Consider the following 19,534-nt stretch of genomic DNA (forward strand, 5'->3'; position numbering starts at 1 on the left):
ATTTAAATGAATCACTCGAACGAATCGATTCGGAACGAATCGTAATGCTTCATACAAGAGCGAGTACACATTTAAAGTCCCCCTGTAGTGAAAATCAAATTTTTTTTATGTTGTTTGTCTATATGGTGTTTTTAATATGCCTTTAGACGAACCATGTGCCAATCTATTAATCAACACCATTGCTGAGTATTTTCTCCTTAAAACTGTAGCTTCCCAAAGACTGACCCAGAAATACGGTCTGAATCAGCCCTCGGTTTGCTACGTCACAAACCAATAACCAATCACGTCAAGGGATCGATTCCTATCACTAGCATGCAAAATATACCAATACCAGCACAAAACCAAAAATAAATCAGAGCAAAAAACCCATGAAGCTGTGAATTTAGAACCGCTAACTTGCATTATAACCCGTGGCAACAGTGTAAAAGTAGCTCGCGGGCGCGAATTAAGAATCACAAACGGCTGCATTCGAGTCTTCAAGGCATTTTAGGACACAACATCGTCAAGTAAGTAACTTTAACGAATGTTACAGTATTCACTGTCGTTGTCCGCTAATAAAAACATAGTTTTATCAGTCATTATCCGTGTATGCCATTGTTTTGCGTTTACTACAGTTCAGTGGATCAGGAGGCGCTGGCTGGTGTGACTGAGTGGAGGCGGGGCTCATTTGCATATTCATAGATCAGCGTATAGTAAATGAGGCAAGGGTGTAGAGTTACATTCAAGCTATTTTAAGGCATGAGAAAATTATTTCCACAAGAAAAAACATTTAGATATGTAATTTTGATGATCAAAGATACGTTTTATGAGATAAAAATATTTGACTACAGGGGGACTTTAAGAGAACGCGCGCGAAGTCGTTACAAAAATAGCTATTTGTCACGTTACACTGCTTCTTGTCGATATAAGTAGCTTGTTTCTGGAAAAGCTACATAGCTACTGTCACGGTGTCACCGAAAACCTAGTTATTATTAGTAGCTTGACTAATTTGACCTCTTTAACAGCGGTCTGTTCAAATGAATCATACGCACAGTCAGAAACACACCTGCAGCATCTTCACTCTTCATCACAAATGGCATACAGCGAGACTCGTTATGAGGTCGCGAGCTTCGTTTTCGGACGCAGAGGTGGAGGCGCATGGGATGCAGTCTAGTTAGTGTGGGTAGGCAGCGCACTAGATGTTGAAACACAGCCGAGTCTGTCCCTGGTCTTCTGCGCTGGATCGATCGGTGCAGTCCTCTGTGCTCTTTATTGTAGGTAAGTCCGACACGGCGGAACCTCTTTTATTACATGATTTCATTTTATTTCAAGCGAGAACTTTTTCCTTTTTATGAAAAATCTTAAAAACATAAATGACAGAGTGCTAAATATTTTTCCATATCTCTTTTTATGTAATGATGATACGAGTTTAAACAGCTTACCTGGGAAGTGATTTTTACAAGGACCATAATGAGAATCATTCTAATAAGCCTTTGCTATTGCCATATCTTTATGCCTGAATATTGAAAATAAATGATATAATTTAGAAAACAATGTGCTAAACATGTACAATGTAATATGTAAAGAAATAACATCTAAATCACTTCTGTTCAGTTTCATCGCTATATGGTTCTCTGTGTATTTGTTCATCTAAATATTAATTTTTTTATATTTATTTTATTTTCATTTTAAAATTATTTTTCTATAGTGGGTTTTTATTTATTGGGGATTCAAAGAAACTGAAAATGAACTGGATTTTGACCATGTAAAACAAGGAAACCTAATAATGTAAACTAAATAGGAAATGTTTAAAAACCAAGTAGGAGACTATGAAATTCATATTTAAAAAAAAAAAAAAAAAGATGTTAATTCATAATTTCCATAATTTAATTCAATAATTTTTCAAATTCAGCTTCACACTTGAATTGTTGCACTAACAATTTGTAATGACAAAACTATTCAAAAAGAAAGCATTTTTAAGTGTATTTTAAGTTTCATTTATTCATAAACTTAATTAGAAATATTTCAACCTTTATTTTATTTAACCTTTATTTAACCTTTAAAGCACTTTCAAAACCATAAAAATGGGTCAAAGTGCTGTACAGTATATAATCTAGATATCAAAAAACTTTAAATATTAATAACATAACACCAAAAACATAAGACATAGAAGAAATCGTTCACAATCGTCAGACCTAATCAAATGCCGAAAGCCTGATAAAACAATTAAGTCTTGTTTAGCATTTGAGACCAAATACTAAGAAACTGTAAAATTCATGTTAATTTTTGAAATTCATCTTCACATTTGAATCGTTACTCTCATGTGACCCAGGACCACAAAACCAGTCTTAAGTGTCAATTTTTCGAAATTGATTGAAGATTGAAAATCTGGAATCTGAGGGTGCAAAAAAGATCTAAATATTGAGAAAATCGCCTTTAAAGTTGTCCAAATGAAGTTCTTAGCAATGCATATTACTAATCAAAAATAAAGTTTTGATATATGTATGGTAGGAAATTAGCAAAATATCTTCATGGAACATGATCTTTACTTAATGTCCTAATGATTTTTGGCATAAAAGAAAATCGATCATTTTGACCCATACAATGTATTTTTGGTTATTGCTACAAATATACCCCAGCGACTTAAGACTGCTTTTGTGCTCCAGGGTCACATATAGTTTGTAATGAAAAAAACTGTATTCAAAAAGAAAGCATTTTCAAGGGCACTCCACTGTATTTACTGGCTATTCATTTTATTTACACTGTATTTCTGTTGAATTTATTCATAATTCTGTCCTCATCATCCCATCAGCTGTAACACTTCCATTTCCTTCTGACTGAGATCAATAGCGTGTCAGAAACATCCATCTCAAACCCTGTAAAGCTGCTTGTTCGGATGTGTTTTACTGATTTCTTTATTGGATTTCATTGCTTTTATGGATGCATAATCCTCCAGCGGTGACGGGCTGATGGGAACTCTCCGTGATCTCCAGTTTGCCCTGCAGACTAAGATTGAGGAGCTGCGACAACGTGACGCCCTCATCGATGAGCTGGAGCTGGAGCTGGACTCTAAAGATGACCTCATCAGTCAGCTGCAGGGCGAGCTGGACCGTCTCCGCACCGCCTCGGTCTCACTCAACCCCTCCGGGACGACAGAAGTCACAGGTGAGCTGGGAACTCAATCAAATGCCTGGATTAACCATACGGACACATTTTATTTATTGTTGCATTTTATTTTATCGGTGCCGGAGCAGCGTTACCAGATGAGCCCCAGCGAACTAAACGCCAGGCCATTTCAGCCGAACCCACAGGGCTGGATCCAAATCAACTCACCCACGTCACCCTCACCAACTACAGCAAGAGCGAGGAGTGAGTTAGAGCCCGTACACATGAGTGAATTAGAAAAGCAACATGTTTGATTGCGTCCCATCTCCCTGTGCTCATCCCAGGTCTCGAGAGTTGATCCAGAAGGCTCTTTTGGAGAATGATTTCATGAAGCACCTGGAGGCCAGTCAGATCCTTACTATCATGGACTGCATGTATCCCACCACACTGGCACAGGGCTGCTGCGTCATCCAGGAGGGCGACGACGGCTCTACCGTCTACGTCCTGGAAGGTGAGGAGCATCTATTTCAAAATCTACTATTTTTACTTTATGATCAGTTAAAACTATTTGGAGAAACAGATGATGTAAAACTGAAAGGGCCCCTAACAACAGCGTTTAGTTTTTATGCTAACCTCTGTCAAGTGGGCTGTTGAATTTGCTGCCTGTTCGTCATGTGTTTGTGACAGCGATCCTCCGTGCAAAGAGAACACTTCACATGATGTGTGCTATTATTTCATGGCTTTGCACAGGAGTAGTTCAAGCAAAAAAAACTAAAATTCTGTCATTATTTACTCAAAACCCATCTTCTGTTTATTGTTTGGAACTCAAAGGAGAATTTAAATATTTGTTGCAACTTCTTTTAAATAAACCTATTCAAAAGTTTGGGGTTGGTAAGATTTTGGAATGTTTTTGAAAGAAGTCTCACCAAGGCTGCATTTATTAGAAAAAATGTACAGTAAAAATAAAAGTAATATTTAAAAAAATATATTATAACTATTTTCGATTTGAAAATATGTTAAAATGTAATTTATTCCTGTGATCAAAGCTGAATTTTATCATCATTAAGCATCATTAAGCATCATTACACCAGTCTACAGAGTCACATGATCCTTCAGAAATCATTCTAATATGCTGATTTGCTGCTCATGAAATATTTCCTATTAATATCTATATTGAAAACACAATATTTTTAATGAATAGAAAGTTCAAAATAACGTTTATTTGAAATAGAAATCTTTTGTAACCTTCTAAACTGTATTTTTTCATCAATTTAATGCATCCTTACTGAATAAAAGTATTAACGGTTCGCCTACACACATTCATCTCATTCTTAGACTCAAGGTTGTTGGGTGTGTGTGTTGTGTGCAGAGGGGTCGGTGGACGTTACCAAAGGAGAGCAGAAGCTGTGCACCATCGAGCCGGGGAAAGTGTTCGGAGAGCTTGCAATACTCTATAACTGCACGCGCACGGCCACCGTCACGGGTGAGATTCACTCAGTCAAAATATTAGTCAGCTGGGAACTAAAGGAAGCTGAATATTTAATGTTTACTATTTCATACTCAAGCTTTCTCCTCCTTTCAGTTCAACTGAGTTTTAATTGGATTTGCTTTATTAGTTTAACAAAACTGTACATTTATACTGTTAACATGTTTGGAGTTTAGAATAAATATATAAAAGTAAAAAGTCATATAAAATAATAAAGTAATATAGAGTAAAATAACAATAGATCAAATGGAGTAAAAAAGTTGAATTAACAAATTTGTTTGATATTAAATTCTATTTATTACATTCAGTTTACATTTCAGAGAAAGTAACAATCAACCAGTTTACAAAAAAAGAACAAGATGTTTCATACAATCATAGAATAATTTAAATATTGAAATGTTAATAGTAATATAAAATAATACATCTATGTACTGTATATATACAGTGTAGGTAAATATAGAGTAAAATAACAGAGCAAATTGATTAAAATGATTATTTATATTAGATTAAACAAAAGTGATTCATTAAATTAAATTCTAAAATAAATTTAATTAAGATATATAAAGGGTAAAAGTAATATGAAAATATTAATGTTAATATAGAGTCAATAACAATAGAGCAAATTGATTAAATAAGTGTTATTACTAAAAAAACAGAATGGTTAATTAAATTAAATGGTAAGTTAAATTAGGAAGGAACAGGATGTAACATATGAACATTAAAATATATAATATATATAAAGTAATATGAAAATAGTAAGATTAATAGAGAATAAATAACAATAGCGTAAACGGAGTAAATAGAAAAACTTAACAAAAAAACAAAATGTTAAAAAATAATATACCATTGCAGTGTAAATTCAGAAATAATTTTTTTAAATTTTTTAAAAAGAGATATAGAATGTGACATAATTAGTTCGTAGGAAGGATCAAGTAAAGATAAAAATGAACCCAAACTATGCCAATAATGGTATTACATTTTCTTTGTCGTTGTAATTCTGACAAACAAAACATATAAGCCTGAACTTATAAGATCACAAATACAAAGTTTGTTGTCTTGAGTCTGAATTCCTGCTCATCTGCCAGCGCTGTGGGCTATAGACAAGTGAACATGGAGGAATCGGCCGTGTGTAATTGCTGGGATGTTTGGCCATATGGTTTTTCTAATATATCCTCATCCTTTGCCCTTTTACGACACATCGGTTTAGTGTGATGGATTGGGGTGAAATGAGTTGACTCTGGTGGTGTCTGTTTAATCACAATAATAAAAATTCTATTAAAATCAGGCCTTTGGCTGTTCCTGTTCATGCAAAGATCACTCTATATTTCCCTGTAAGAATCTCACCTGTGAACCCTGATCAGATTTGCTGCATTTCAACAAAAAGTGCTAAACAAATTTTGTTTCTCTCCGCCGCTCAGAATGAGTACAATTTAAGTTGGATTTGCATAATTATAGAATAATATAATGAATCAAAAATGTTTCTCAACTTGACACGCATTGGCTTCATCAGCCAGCATAGTGTTTAAAGGAATAGTTCACCCCCAAAAATTTTTAAAAATAATGTACCCACCCTCAGGCCATCGAAGATGTAGATCTTCATCAGAACAGACTTGGAGAAATGTATCATTACATCACTTGCTCGCCAATGGATTCTTAAGTGAATGGGTGCCGTCAGAATGAGAGTCCAAACAGCTGATAAAAACATCACAATAATCCGTGAAATTTTTGTCACAATAGAAGTGTAAGATGAAAAATTGCATTTTGGGACATATTAGTCCGTGTCACATGTTCTGGTTTTATACTGCAGATTTAGGCAAATAGTCATTGAGGTATTTCAGCATTTCATTTCATACTACAAATTTTGAACAAAAAGTGCTGCAAATTGCTTTATTTATTTTGTGGCCCAGAATGACTACAAAAGAAGCTGGATTTACGTAATTAGAGAATAAAATTAATCACCAATCTTTCTCAACATTGTCACATCTCTCTCTTTTGTCAATAGAAAGATGACAAACAGTGTCTGCTGTTCAGGGGCAGCTAAATGAATAGCTTGAAAATAAAATAGCTTCTTCATACTCAACAATTTCTTACAGCATCCTGCGCTCATTGTCTGCTCTCCTTCCATCAGTCATTCCTGGCCTTTCTCATTTCTTGCTGTTTTTGTGGTTAGAGGTCAGCTCCATTTTCAATGTACATCTGACGTCACTGAGACATCAGAGAGTGACAAAGTAGGGTGAAGGTCTGTTAGAAATGTCAACAGCTACTTAAGGTTTAAAGTATGACTTTATAAATCTAAGAAGGTAGATGCTTCACTTTAACCAAACTTGATTAGCATATGTTGAAATCTTTTGAAAACACTTCAGATGGAGTCATTTTAGTGGTTCATCATTTAGCTACTGCTAGCATACTATGTAATGCACAGTATAGATTGTATCTTGCCTACTGTTTTTTAAATATAGTTTGTCATGGTACACGTTTCAAACAGTAGTATGCTACACACTGACACATTGTTTAAATCGAGGAGTGACATCCAGCTATCATTGCATAGATAAAATGGGCATTTTACTATTTAGTATGATTCTATATTATTAAAAACTTGGATGTCTGAGGAGAAATTCAGACCTGCCAACCTTGGGGGAAAAAAGTACCATCAGTGTGACAGCACGGGACACAGGGTTTGGGGGAGGGGTTAATATATTCCTAGATAGCTACATTATTACCTGAAGCTCCTTCTAATGTCAAAGGGTTAGTTCTCCCAAAAATTAAAATTAGGCCACAAATTACTCACCCTCAAGTCATCCTAGGTGTATATGACTTTCTTCTTTCAGACGGAGTTATATTAAAAATCGTCTTTGATCTTTCAAGCTGTTTCATGGCACTCAGCGGGTGTTGCATGCATCAGTCCAAAAGAAGTTAAATAAAAAGTGCCCATCCATAAAAAGTGTCTCACACGGCTCCGGGGGGTAAACAAAGGCCTCCAGTCGTGAATCGTTGCGTTTTTGTAAGAAAAATATCCATATTCAAAACATAATCACTTTAATGTAGCTTGCTCCAACAGTCCTACATGGAAGCAGCTCTGGGAGGATGACGTACGAGGTCAGCGTTGCGCATGCGCCGGTGAGTCTCGTGAAAACCAACGTTTGTTTACAGGAGCAAAGGAAGCAAAGTTTCCTTACTTTAGCAAAGGAAAACCAGTCTCCTCTTGACTTATATCGAAATCCTCCAGCATTCTTCTTTACAAATCCTCGTTTTGTACTTCTAATAAGTGGTTTTATGTTTTGATTTGATCTCTTCCCTGCACTTCCACGTGCGTCACTTCTGATTTTTATCCAGAGTTTTCGGTTCGGTTCTCATGGCTTGGCACATCAGAGTATTTTTTCTGCATTTTGTGATTTCAAATTTTATAAAAAAAAAAAATTTTAAACTCCACTACACTTCTGTACACTGTAGAAAAACATGGATTATCATGTCTACTTCAATATTTATTTTTATTTTGTTTATTTACAGAGAGAGAGAGAGAGAGAGAGAGAAAGTATTATTTATTTATATATTTATTTTATGGCTTGGCCATTATTTAGTGCTATAAACACATGTCATCTCTGTTTCATTCATACTGGACGCCAGAGGGCGCCCTCGTGCAGAAAATCCACATGTGCATCACAGAAATAATAGAACTGATGACGCTCCAGGACAAAGATAAAACATGAGGACAGTAAACACTGGACTGCGAATGGAATATAGTTTATCTGTGTTCTTCAAGCCATCTCGGGTATTTTCATAATTAATTATGTATATTTATAATCCATTGCTAGTCGACAGTATAGAATATATTTCTTGCCTCATTCTGTGATAAGAAGCCACATCAGATCACAAAAGGTTATTTCAAACACTCAAATGATGTTGTGGAGTAAAACATGTTATAACGTTCTCTTTTGTTGGACAGCAGGTTTAGAAACGCTTCTCCTTGAAGATGTTTGGCGTGTTCAAATGCACGTTATAAGCGGGAGGCGTTTGCTCATCTCAGCGCGTAAACACACGGACACACAAACAGAGCCGGTAAAACGCACGGAAATTATTTAAACTCAAAACCAAAAAAAAAAATCGCTCCTTCGTCGAATCTGCCGGCCACGCTGTTCTCAAGCTCACCGGCCGTTCCTCACTCAAGCCCGCCGTGTGTGACACTGTGTGTTTCGTTGTGAAAGCAAAACTACTTTGTTTGGCTTTCCAAAAGAAGACACGACTAGAAATTGTTGTATTTACAACACTGTTCGAGAACAGTTCAACCCAAATATTCAGATGTGTGCAGCACATTTTATGGAGGACTGTTTCCTGATCCTGGGAGAGTAGACTACAATGCCAGCTGTTCTGACTCAGACTATTTTCATATTTAAAGGATTTGCCACTGATGATTCAAAAAGTTTTGGGCAGTGTAGAGTAGCACTTGTTGTTTGTCATTTCTCCGATCACAAATGCAGACATGGTTTTATGTTTACGCGGCACGATGCAACGTGTAAAAAGACAGTATAAATCATTATAATCCGTAATTATGTCCCCACTGGATGCAACAAATGCCTCGTTTATAATGGGTTTTAATGTTTTTAGTCTCATCGCTCCGGCCGGACAGGGCATCACAGTGTGGTGAGGGGCGTAACATTTCCGTCACATGCTTGAGGTATTCAGCCAATCACAACGCACTAGATAGCTGGCCAATCAGAGGACACATCGCTTTTCAGACCGATGAGCTTTGTAAAAATCGACGCGTTTCAGAAAGGCGGGGCATAGAGGAGAAACAATAATGTACAGTATGTGGAAAATAATGTGTTTTTTGAACCTTAAACCGCATAAACATTTCATTACACCAAATACACAAAATAATGTTCTTTTTAGCAACATCATATGACCCTTTAATGAAAGGCCTTGCACTTTTGTCAATCCTCGCTGCTTTCTATTTGGGGAACGAACCCAGTGCTCTGATTCAGTAGCCCCTCACTGCAGAACACAAGATCCATCTAGGGGGTGGAGATTGATAGGTTAAGGGTGGAGATGGGTGGGTTTAGGGATCAGGGGGTGGAGACGGGTAGGTTTAGGTATATGTAAGGTGAGAGGAGTTGGATCTGGATCTTGTGTTCTGCAGTGAGGACCATCTCCTCTGATTGGCCGAACTCTTCTTCTTTTGCTGCTGCTGCGCATGCACAGAGAGAGGCATCACCAGGTTTTTGCGTAGTTTAGAGTGACAAATCGTACCAGTGTACTTTGAGGTCAAAATGCATACAGGTTGGCAGGCCTGGAAAAATAAAACATTTAAGCAGTTCATTTGTCTTTGTCACACTGAAAGTGGAAGGTCAGGTCGAACTCATTGCATTGTGGGATACAATATTCTGTGCACAGAGTACACTGTTGTGTATGGCACATTTTGTCATTCAGGCACTCTGTTCATATTAATAATTTGCAAACTTGGAACAATATACTAATTACATACTGTAAAATAGTACAGTTAGTATTGTAGTAAGCTATTTTGAACAGTATATAAACACACATATATATATATATTCACACCCACACATACAAAAATATACATGCATACATAATGGAAGAACAGTTAACCCAGGAAATAAAACATGCAGGATATTTAATCATACAATTATGCCATCAAGTAATCTTTTGGCTTAAAATGAAGGTATTTTGGAGGTTGTTGAGTTTGTTAGGAATTTATTTATTGGTTTTGCAGGTATTAATGAAAATGACTCCAGAGTTTACTGGTGTTTACTGAGGAATATTAACAGTAGTATGTGATAGTGTTTGTGTGCGGTGGGCTGGCAGAGTAATTACTTTGAGTGGGATGTGAAGAGTTCTCAAAGCAGCAGCTGTCAGGCGTGTTGAGAGGAAGTACAGAACAAAAGTGTGTTGAGGTGAGGAGATCAAGCCCACATTTATATTTGCACATGTCCTCGTTTATGAATTATGAAGCAGAGAATAATAGTAAATCCGTCTGATCTGAAATGTTGTAATCCATGTAATAAATTTCAATAAAAGTGTTCTTGTCTGTAAAATTCCATGATTTAATATACTGTAGTACTATTTTTATTTAAAAAAAGATTTAATAATGTGATTGATTTATTTAATTATAATTTAAATAATCCATTTTATTCATGAATTTTAGGAGCTTTTTGACTTTTACTTGAAAGGACGGTTTAAGAAACAATATATTCAGGAATTTGAATTAGTAGTACCATTTATTTGCATGGTAAGAATTAAACTGCACATTTTCAGGAACAATTTCCTCCTTCCTCACCATTATCGTCTTCTTCCCTTTCAGCCCTGACCGATATCAAACTATGGGCTATAGATCGACAGGGTTTCCAAACCATCATGATGAGAACTGGCCTTCTCAAGCATTCAAACTACATGGAGTTCTTGAGAAGGTAACACAATTTAGCATCAAATCAAATTTGACATCTGAAACTAAAATCAAGAGTTTAGATTTAGTAAAACTAGTAGTAGTAATACTGTCTCCTGAATTATGTCGTCAGTGTGCCCTCCTTCAAGACTCTCACTGAAGATGTGCTGAGTAAAGTAGCAGATGTTCTGGAAGAGGTGAAGTGTTTGAACACTGCATATTTATTCTAAAATCAATTCCGAATTGATACATGTGATCTTTGTGACCTTCAGTATTTTTATTCTGTGTTGTTTTCACTCTCTTTGTATTTTAGACTCACTACAGTGATGGCGACTACATAATTCGTCAGGGTGCTACTGGAGACACATTCTTCATCATCAGTGAGGGCCAGGTGAGAAAAGAGCCTTTCTGAGGCTTCCTGCTGAGTTGTAGAACAGAATATTTATTGAGTTTCGTGGCTGTTTTGCCCCACAGGTGAGGGTCACCCAGCAGAAATCAGCCAGTGAGGAGCCAGTGTTCCTGTCCACACTGTCTAGAGGGGATTGGTTTGGAGAGCAGGCTCTCAAAGGGTCAGGGAGAAACCTCATTTTTAGGGTCATAATTCTCATTCTAACCATTCTGGTTAAGATTTAAGAATATCTTTTTTACATTTTTCACTTTTCTTCCCAGGGAAGATGTGCGTACAGCAAATGTAACGGCTGTTGGCGATGTGACATGTCTGGTTGTGGACAGAGAGTGAGGAGCTCGCTGCACAATCACAATCAGTGATCGTTCAAAAACAGCAGTCACTATCTATCAGGATCACATCAGCACAAACAAAATCACAACCAATATCACAACCATCCCAAGCAAAGAAAATCGTAACTATCACAATCAAAAATAATCATCACATTTAATCTAAATCATAACTCACAATGAACATCACAACAATCCCAAACAATCAAAATGATAACAATCACAATCGATATCTATCAACATAATAATCATTTCATTTAGTCAGAACCATAACTATCACAATCCACAATATCATAACCATTGAATGGTTTTCCTCCTATTTGACCGGGAGGCAACAATTTGTTATATACCAGAAACACAAATCATCTACCAAATCCATCAATTCTGGTGTACCTCAAGGTTCTGTTTTGGGCCCTCTCCTCTTTACCATTTATATGCTACCAATTGGACAAATAATCAAACGCTATGGGTTTAACTTCCACTGTTACACAGATGACATTCAAATTTATTTTAGCGCACCTTCCACCTCAGTGTTTCCTCCGCCTGCATTTTTAACAAATTGCATCAAGGAACTCAAGCTTTGGCTGGAGGCAAATTACCTTAAATTTAACTGATACAACTTAGGTAATTCTGATTGGCTCTAAAGCTGTCTCTGTATATTACTCTCAGCTCTTGGTATGTGTTCTGTCTTCTGGTATTGATGTTTAATTGTTTCTGTTCCTTAAACCTAACTTGTAAAGTGGCCTTGGGTGTTGGAAAGGCGCTATATAAATAAATTATTATTATTATTACCATGAAAATCATATCAATATTAATATTTCAATCAAGATATCAAAATCATAGCTAGTCAGAACCATCATAATCAGTCAAAATCAGAACCTGTACAATCACAATATCAGAACAGTCAGTGAACTAATAACATCATCTCTCCTCCGTCTTGTCGCATTTACTGACTGCTAATAAAACTCAACTCTAACAGGTCTTTCAAGCAGCTGATCGGAGGACTGGACAATATGAGCAACAAGATGTATGAGAGTGAAGAGGTGAAGGCCAGGTAAGCACATGATGAGCTGCTTCACATCCATCGATCAGAGATGAGGAGCATTTGGACTCACCAGAATAACTGACATCTCTCGTAGGTTGGAGGCAGAAGCCGCGTTCTTCTCTAATATGTCTCTCAGTGACTTCCGTGTGATCTGCACGCTGGGGGTGGGCGGCTTCAGTCGGGTGGAGCTGGTAAGACGAGTAGTTTGATGTTTCTGTAGGGGTGATTAGAAGTATATTGAGAGCATGTGTTCATATTGGTTCTCTACAGGTGCAGCTGAAGAACGATCACAGTCGCTCCTTTGCCATGAAGGTCCTGAAAAAGCGTCACATCCTGGACACGAGTCAGCAGGGCCACATCCTGTCTGAGAGATGCATCATGATGGAAGCCCACAGTCCTTTTACTGTCAGGTCTGTACAACTCAGTGCCAGCTGATAACTTAGTCACATGATTTGATTGATTTAACAGTTTAATGTGTAATGCAAAAGCTATCTTAAAGGAAAAACCTATATTTTGTATGAACCTATATTCACTCCTACAATACATTGAGTTATGCAGAATTAAAACCATTAGTTTTTTTACTTAGTCTCCTAAAGTCTTAATCTGTATTTTATTGTTTACACATGTTGGTCTCATAAAGCTCAATTCTGTTAAAGGAGAAAAAAAATATATATAAAAAATAGATTCTTCTTGCATGGCACAAAGTACATATTGACTGTGAATTATTTGGCCATTATTATCCATCCATGAACTGGCATTCGACTTATTTTAAGCCTTTCGGCACAAAATTAGAACTAGAATATCAAGAAAGTGAAATAACATAAGTTATCAATATATTATTTTATTTAATAATTCAAAATAAAAAAAATAATTTTAAAATGATTAATATTGATATTATTAATTGTGAATAATACTAATAAAAATCCTTAATATTATTTCTTACAGTGTGAAATGTATATTATCAGGCTACATAGAGTATTGGGTAATAGTTTGAAAATTGAAGAATTAAATAAAGCATATTTGTTGACCACTAATTTGATTATAATAATTTGTAGTAATTTATTATATAATAATGATTATAATTATAATAAAATGTATAATAATTTTAATTAAAACTATTATAAATATTAATAAAATATATTTTATATTATATAATATTAGTTATAATTATTATATCATATATGTGACCCTGGACAATAAAACCAGCCATAAGGGTCAATTTTTTTCGAAATTGAGATTTATACATCTGAATAAATAAGCTTTCCATTGATGTATGATTTGTTAGGATAGGACAATATTTGAGACACAACTATTTAAAAATCTTGAATCTGAGGGTGCAAAAAAATTTAAATATTGAGAAAATCACCTTTAAAGTTGTCCAAATGAAGTTCTTAGCAATGCATATTACTAATCAAAAATTCAGTTTTGATATATTTACAGTAGGAAATTTATAAAATATCTTCATGGAACATGATCTTTACTTAATATCCTAATGATTTTTGGCATAAAAGAAAAATCTATAATTTTGACCCATACAATGTATTTTTGGCTATTGCTACAATTATACCCCAGCGACTTAACACTGCTTTTGTGCTCCAGGGTCACATATTATATCTATTTATAGCAATTACAGTCTAATTATAATCTGATTATAATCACATAAAGAATGAAATTAAAATCTTAGTTGACAGATGACACTGTAACTTCACATATTTTATTAATCACATGGTATTTTTATGAAAAGCCCATATTGGTTACATGTTTCAGACTTTATCAGACCTTCAGAGATTCGAAGTACCTGTACATGCTGCTGGAGGCGTGTTTGGGTGGAGAGCTGTGGACTCCGCTCAGAGACCGGTATCAGGATCCCGCTCAGTATTTTCTCACATTCTCCTGAAGGGATTGAGTGACTTACAGGAAGTTGTGTGGCTGTTTTCAGAGGCTCGTTTGATGACAGCACCACACGCTTCTACGCTGGATGTGTGGTGGAAGCTCTCGCATTTCTACACTGCCGTGGAATCATCTACAGAGACCTGAAGCCTGAGAACATCATACTGGACCACCGTGGATATGCCAAGCTGGTAAGCAAAGCAGTGTCATTTTACTATTATTTATATACTAGTTTTCATTTTAATTTTAGTTTAAGATTTAGTGATTTTATGTAATTTTGTCCGTTTTTTGTAGTATTTTTATTTAGCTTTAAATTAAAGGAACATGCCACTATTTTTGAAAATAGGCTCATTTTCCAACTCCCCTAGAGTTAGACAGTTGAGTTTTACCGTTTTCGAATCCATTCAGCCGATCTCCAGGTCTGGCGGTAGCACTTTTAGCTTAGCTTAGCATAGATCATTGAATCGGATTAGACCGTTAGCATCTCGCTCAAAAATGACCAAAGAGTTTCAATATTTTTCCTATTTAAAACTTGACTCTTCTGTAGTTACATCGTGTACTAAGACCGTCGGAAAATGAAAAGTTGTGATTTTCTAGGCCGATTTGGCTAGGAACTATACTAGGCGCAATGATATTACGCAGCGCCTGAAAATAGTCCCCAGCTAGGTAACCAATAAGCCTATTTTCAGGCGCTGCGTAATATCATTGCACCTGCTGCACCCATGGTACAGCAGCAAAGTTCCTTGATTATTACGCCGGAATGAGAGTATAGTTCCTAGCCATATCGGCCTAGAAAATCACAACTTTTCATTTTCCGTCGGTCTTAGTACATGATGTAACTACAGAAGAGTCAAGTTTTAAATAGGAAAAATATTGAAACTCTTTGGTCATTTTTGAGCGAGATGCTAACGGTCTAATCCGATTCAATGATCTATGCTAAGCTAAGCTAAAAGTGCTACCGCCAGACCCGGAGATCGGCTGAATGGATTCGAAAACGGTAAAACTCAGCTGTTTAACTCTAGGGGAGTTGGAAAATGAGCCTATTTTCAAAAATAGTGGAGTGTTCCTTTAAAGCTAAATTAAATTTTTATTTCAGTTCTAGTCATTTTAGTACTTCAGCTAAAATGAAGCAGCAGGTTTAAATTAGATTTTTTTTTGTACTTAAAAATTGCTTTAAGTACTTCATTTTAGTTTAAGAAGTGTTCATCTGATATTTATATTTTATTTTGTTTCAGCTTTATTTTACTTAAAACAAACATTTGAATATTTTTGAAGTATTTCTATTTAGCTTTCAATTCGTTTTTCACGTTTGTATTTCAGTTTCTTCTAGTAATTTTAGCAGTGCTTGAATATTCAAATTTTTTAAGTTTCAGTGTTCATCTAATATTTATATTTTATTTCAGCTTTAAGTAACAAAAAACTAATTTTAAAAGTATTAGTTTTAGTTTTTAGTTATGCAGCTTTATTGAATTTTTTTGTACATTTAAACATTTTGTACATTTTTTGTAGTATTTCTATTTAGCTTTAAATGTTCTTTTTAAAAAAAATTTATTTCAGGTCTAGTAATTTTAGTACTTACACAAAATACGTAGTACTTAATTTTAGTTGAAGCGTTTATCTGATATTAATATTTGATTTCAGCTTTAATTAATGAAACATTTTTTTAAAGTTTGTTTTAGTGTTAGTTTTAGTTAACAATTACAACACTAAACCAATGTACTTCTATTGTAGAATTAATGCGCATTAAATTACTGTACATGCTACATTTCATGTCCATATACAAAAAAGTTTTACATAAAATATTAAATAAAATGTTTACTTTTAAGAAATGTATTTGTAGCCATACATTATATTAGTCTACAAAAAATGTAAGCATATGTTTTAGATTTCTAAGAAAATGAGAAACAGTCATTTTGTTGACCAACAAAATATTCAAAAGGCAAAGAACAGTCGTTGTTTTCAAGGTGGACTTTGGTTTTGCTAAAAAAGTTGGCTTGGGGAAGAAGACATGGACGTTTTGTGGAACTCCAGAGTACGTGGCCCCCGAGATCATCCTAAATAAAGGACACGACATCTCGGCCGACTACTGGTCTCTGGGAATCCTCATCTTTGAGCTGCTGAGCGGAAGGTTGGCGATTTTTTTTTTAATGCCATTATTAACAAGATTAAGTTTTTCCTGTTTCCAGAATCCCAGGAAGTGAAGTTCACACTCTGCCTCTTCTAATTATTAACATTCAACACCATTGTCCTCTGTGCCTCCAAGCCCACCTTTCTCAGGGTCAGATCCCATGAAGACGTACAACATTATTCTTCGAGGAATCGATATGGTGGAGTTTCCCAAGAAAATCACGAAGAGTGCTGCGAACTTGATCAAGAGACTGTGCAGGTACAAAGATAGAGTCGGCATGTTTATTCAGAAAAGGCTGTTTTAAAAACTGTTCTTTTGTTATGGAAACCTGAGCTGCTGAAATAACATTGTTCTGTATATTATTTTATTTTTTGGGGGCATTACAGAAATACAGTGACTTAGAAATTCTTACTGTAGGCTCACCTCTGCATTCGCGCTAGTTTCTACAAGACGCTAGTTGAAATATTACGTTTATGTTATGTCTGATTAATGCAATATGGTAACAAAGTGTTTTAATAAAAAAAAATTGGAGAGAAAAAAAGCTTAAATACAGTGTCTTAAAAGAAAAAAATACAGAGAGAAAAGTGTTTATTTGAAAAAAAAATTGTAGAGAAAAAAACTTAAATGCAGTGTCTTAAAAGAAAAAAATAAAGAGAGAAAAGCGTTTATTTGAAGAAAAAAAAATTGGAGAGAGAAAAAAAGTTTTTTTTGGAAGATACATTTTTTTGGGGGAAGAACAAATTTAGAGAGAAAAAGGTTTTTCAGGAGAGTTTTGGAGAGAGAAAAAATTTCAAAGTGAAAAGTTTTTTTGAGAGACTAAAATGCTGAAAAAAATAAAGAGGGGAAAAGGTTTATTTAAATAAAAGAGAATTTTTAAAAGTTTTTGAAAGAGAAAACATTTTTTGGGGAAAGAAAAAAAAATAGAGAAAAGTTTCAGGAGAGAGAACAAGTTTGGAGAGAGAAAAAATGTTTTAGGGAGAGTTTTTCTCTCCAAAGTTTTGTTTTGTTTGAGAGAAAAAAAAAATATCAGAGACAAACAAATTTGGAGTGAAAAAAAAATCTAAGGGCTTATGAAGGAACACATTTTTTTTATTATTATCCTCCCCCCTTTTTTCACATTGCAGTTCAGTGCTTCATGTGTGAAATTTCGAAATCATGATGCACATTTTTTAAGAATTTTTTTTTTATTTGATAATACATTTTGAAAAACAGCCATAAAGTGTGTCATATAATCTGGCAGGGACAATCCGTCTGAGAGACTCGGCAACCAGAAGAACGGCGTGAAAGACATCCAGAAACACAAGTACAGATGATACATGCAGCTCTGACATTATCACTACATATTGACTACTGCATTTCATTGAACAGTCATGACGTGTGGGCTGTGCTGGTTTTGATGTGTCTTGCAGATGGTTTGAGGGGTTTAACTGGGATGGTGTTCGTGAAGGAACCTTGACTTCTCCGTTTATACCAAATGTGAGATTCTCCAGCGAATAAGAGAAATGAATCATTTGATGGACTGTTTTTAACTTGGAGGGATATGAAAAATACATATGTTCAAAATGAATTAGTCATCTCCGATAAATAAAAAGAAGTATTAGTTGACCTCACAAATCCTGATATAATTTTACTCCGTCTGAGATATTTTTAGAGAGTTGCAGTCCTGAGTGAGTGAGTTTCTTTGCTTTATCTTGCGTTTTCATCCAAAGAAAATGAGTTTGGTTTGTTTGCCGCAGGTGGGAGGGCCTTTGGACACCAGTAATTTCGACTGTTTCCCAGAGGACACAGATGAGCCACCGCCTGATGAGGAGTCCGGCTGGGACTTTGAGTTCTGATCGAAGGGACCAAATGCTTATATGAACGGCACAGAAACAGACGCCACATTTCAGAATTAGATAGATAGATAGAATTCTCTCTCGCTCTATATTTCAACAATATAAAAATGTTGTCTCATTTATGACTGTTGTTGTGAAGTATGGAGTATTTTTGTGGAATATGGAGTTAAAGTTTTACTTACAAAATGACTACATTTTTATTAAATTACTTGTATTAAATTAATAATTATAATACACAGGACAAAAGATGTACTGAAAAGAAAGCAAAAAAGCCCTTATATGATCTGCTAACAACATCACACACATACACATTAATATATATATATATATATAAACATTAATAATATTAAAGTTTATATATATATATATATATTTGTGGAAAAATGGTCCACTGCAAGGTGTATAAAAACCAAAGCAGAAAGAGTTTTAAATCAAACGTTTATTAAGCAAAACAAGTCATTTTTGCTATTAAATGTAAATATTGATAAGCATTTAATTTCATTAGTTTTGTTCTACAGATCGACAGTTGATTGTGTGATATATGATATATCAAGTATCAAGACTAAAAGACAGTTAAGACTAATGGAGCAGCACTGAATTAGTAGAAGATGCAGATCCTCACAAAAAACAAACAGACATTTAAATTGATAATGCACTCAAAAATACATTGTCATCATTTACTCACATTCACGTCATTGTAAGCCTGTGATTTTCTCTCTTCTGTGGAAAATAAAGAGTGTGTTTTTGAATATCATCCACAGAAGAAAGTCAAAGGACTAGAAGTGCATGATGTAGAGTAAATGATGACAAAATGTTCACTTTTGCATGAACTATCCCTTCTTTCGCATGGAATTCAAGAACGGTTCTGCCTTCACTAAATGTGTCAATGTTTTGCTACTCGATTCAATATCCAAACTACGCTGTAGTGAAAAAT

The 19,534-nt window shown here is 35.1% G+C and overlaps 1 protein-coding gene across 2 annotated transcripts; it reads left to right on the forward strand.

The window, feature by feature from the left end:
* The first annotated feature begins 1,051 nt into the window (after window positions 1–1,051).
* LOC107589035 (cGMP-dependent protein kinase 1-like) lies at window positions 1,052–18,639 on the forward strand. 2 transcript variants are annotated; one of them, XM_016277332.1, is made up of 20 exons: window positions 1,052–1,257; window positions 2,936–3,144; window positions 3,234–3,348; window positions 3,429–3,595; window positions 4,454–4,567; window positions 10,887–10,992; window positions 11,101–11,164; window positions 11,281–11,358; window positions 11,442–11,536; window positions 11,637–11,702; window positions 12,682–12,756; window positions 12,842–12,938; window positions 13,018–13,157; window positions 14,515–14,604; window positions 14,687–14,828; window positions 16,602–16,765; window positions 16,901–17,023; window positions 18,006–18,068; window positions 18,175–18,241; window positions 18,502–18,639. In XM_016277332.1, the coding sequence occupies exons 2-20, from the start codon at window positions 2,949–2,951 to the stop codon at window positions 18,598–18,600; spliced, it is 2,061 nt and encodes a 686-aa protein (XP_016132818.1). In that variant the 5' UTR covers window positions 1,052–1,257; window positions 2,936–2,948; the 3' UTR covers window positions 18,601–18,639. The 2 variants fall into 2 exon arrangements, with proteins under 2 accessions (XP_016132818.1, XP_016132817.1); XM_016277331.1 differs by lacking the exon at window positions 1,052–1,257 and having other exon boundaries at window positions 2,658–3,144.
* The last annotated feature ends 895 nt before the right edge of the window (window positions 18,640–19,534 follow it).

Source organism: Sinocyclocheilus grahami, unplaced genomic scaffold (genome assembly GCF_001515645.1).
Source record: "Sinocyclocheilus grahami isolate Dianchi unplaced genomic scaffold, SAMN03320097.WGS_v1.1 scaffold110.1, whole genome shotgun sequence".
NCBI lineage: Eukaryota > Metazoa > Chordata > Actinopteri > Cypriniformes > Cyprinidae > Sinocyclocheilus > Sinocyclocheilus grahami.

Excerpts from the sequence above, each read along its gene's own strand:
- LOC107589035 (XM_016277332.1), top strand. The coding sequence starts at position 2,949 with ATGGGAACTCTCCGTGATCTCCAGTTTGCCCTGCAGACTAAGATTGAG. Across the intron at positions 3,349-3,428 it reads AACTACAGCAAGAGCGAGGA|GTCTCGAGAGTTGATCCAGA; the intron begins GTGAGTTAGAGC and ends TGCTCATCCCAG. Across the intron at positions 13,158-14,514 it reads CACAGTCCTTTTACTGTCAG|ACTTTATCAGACCTTCAGAG; the intron begins GTCTGTACAACT and ends TACATGTTTCAG.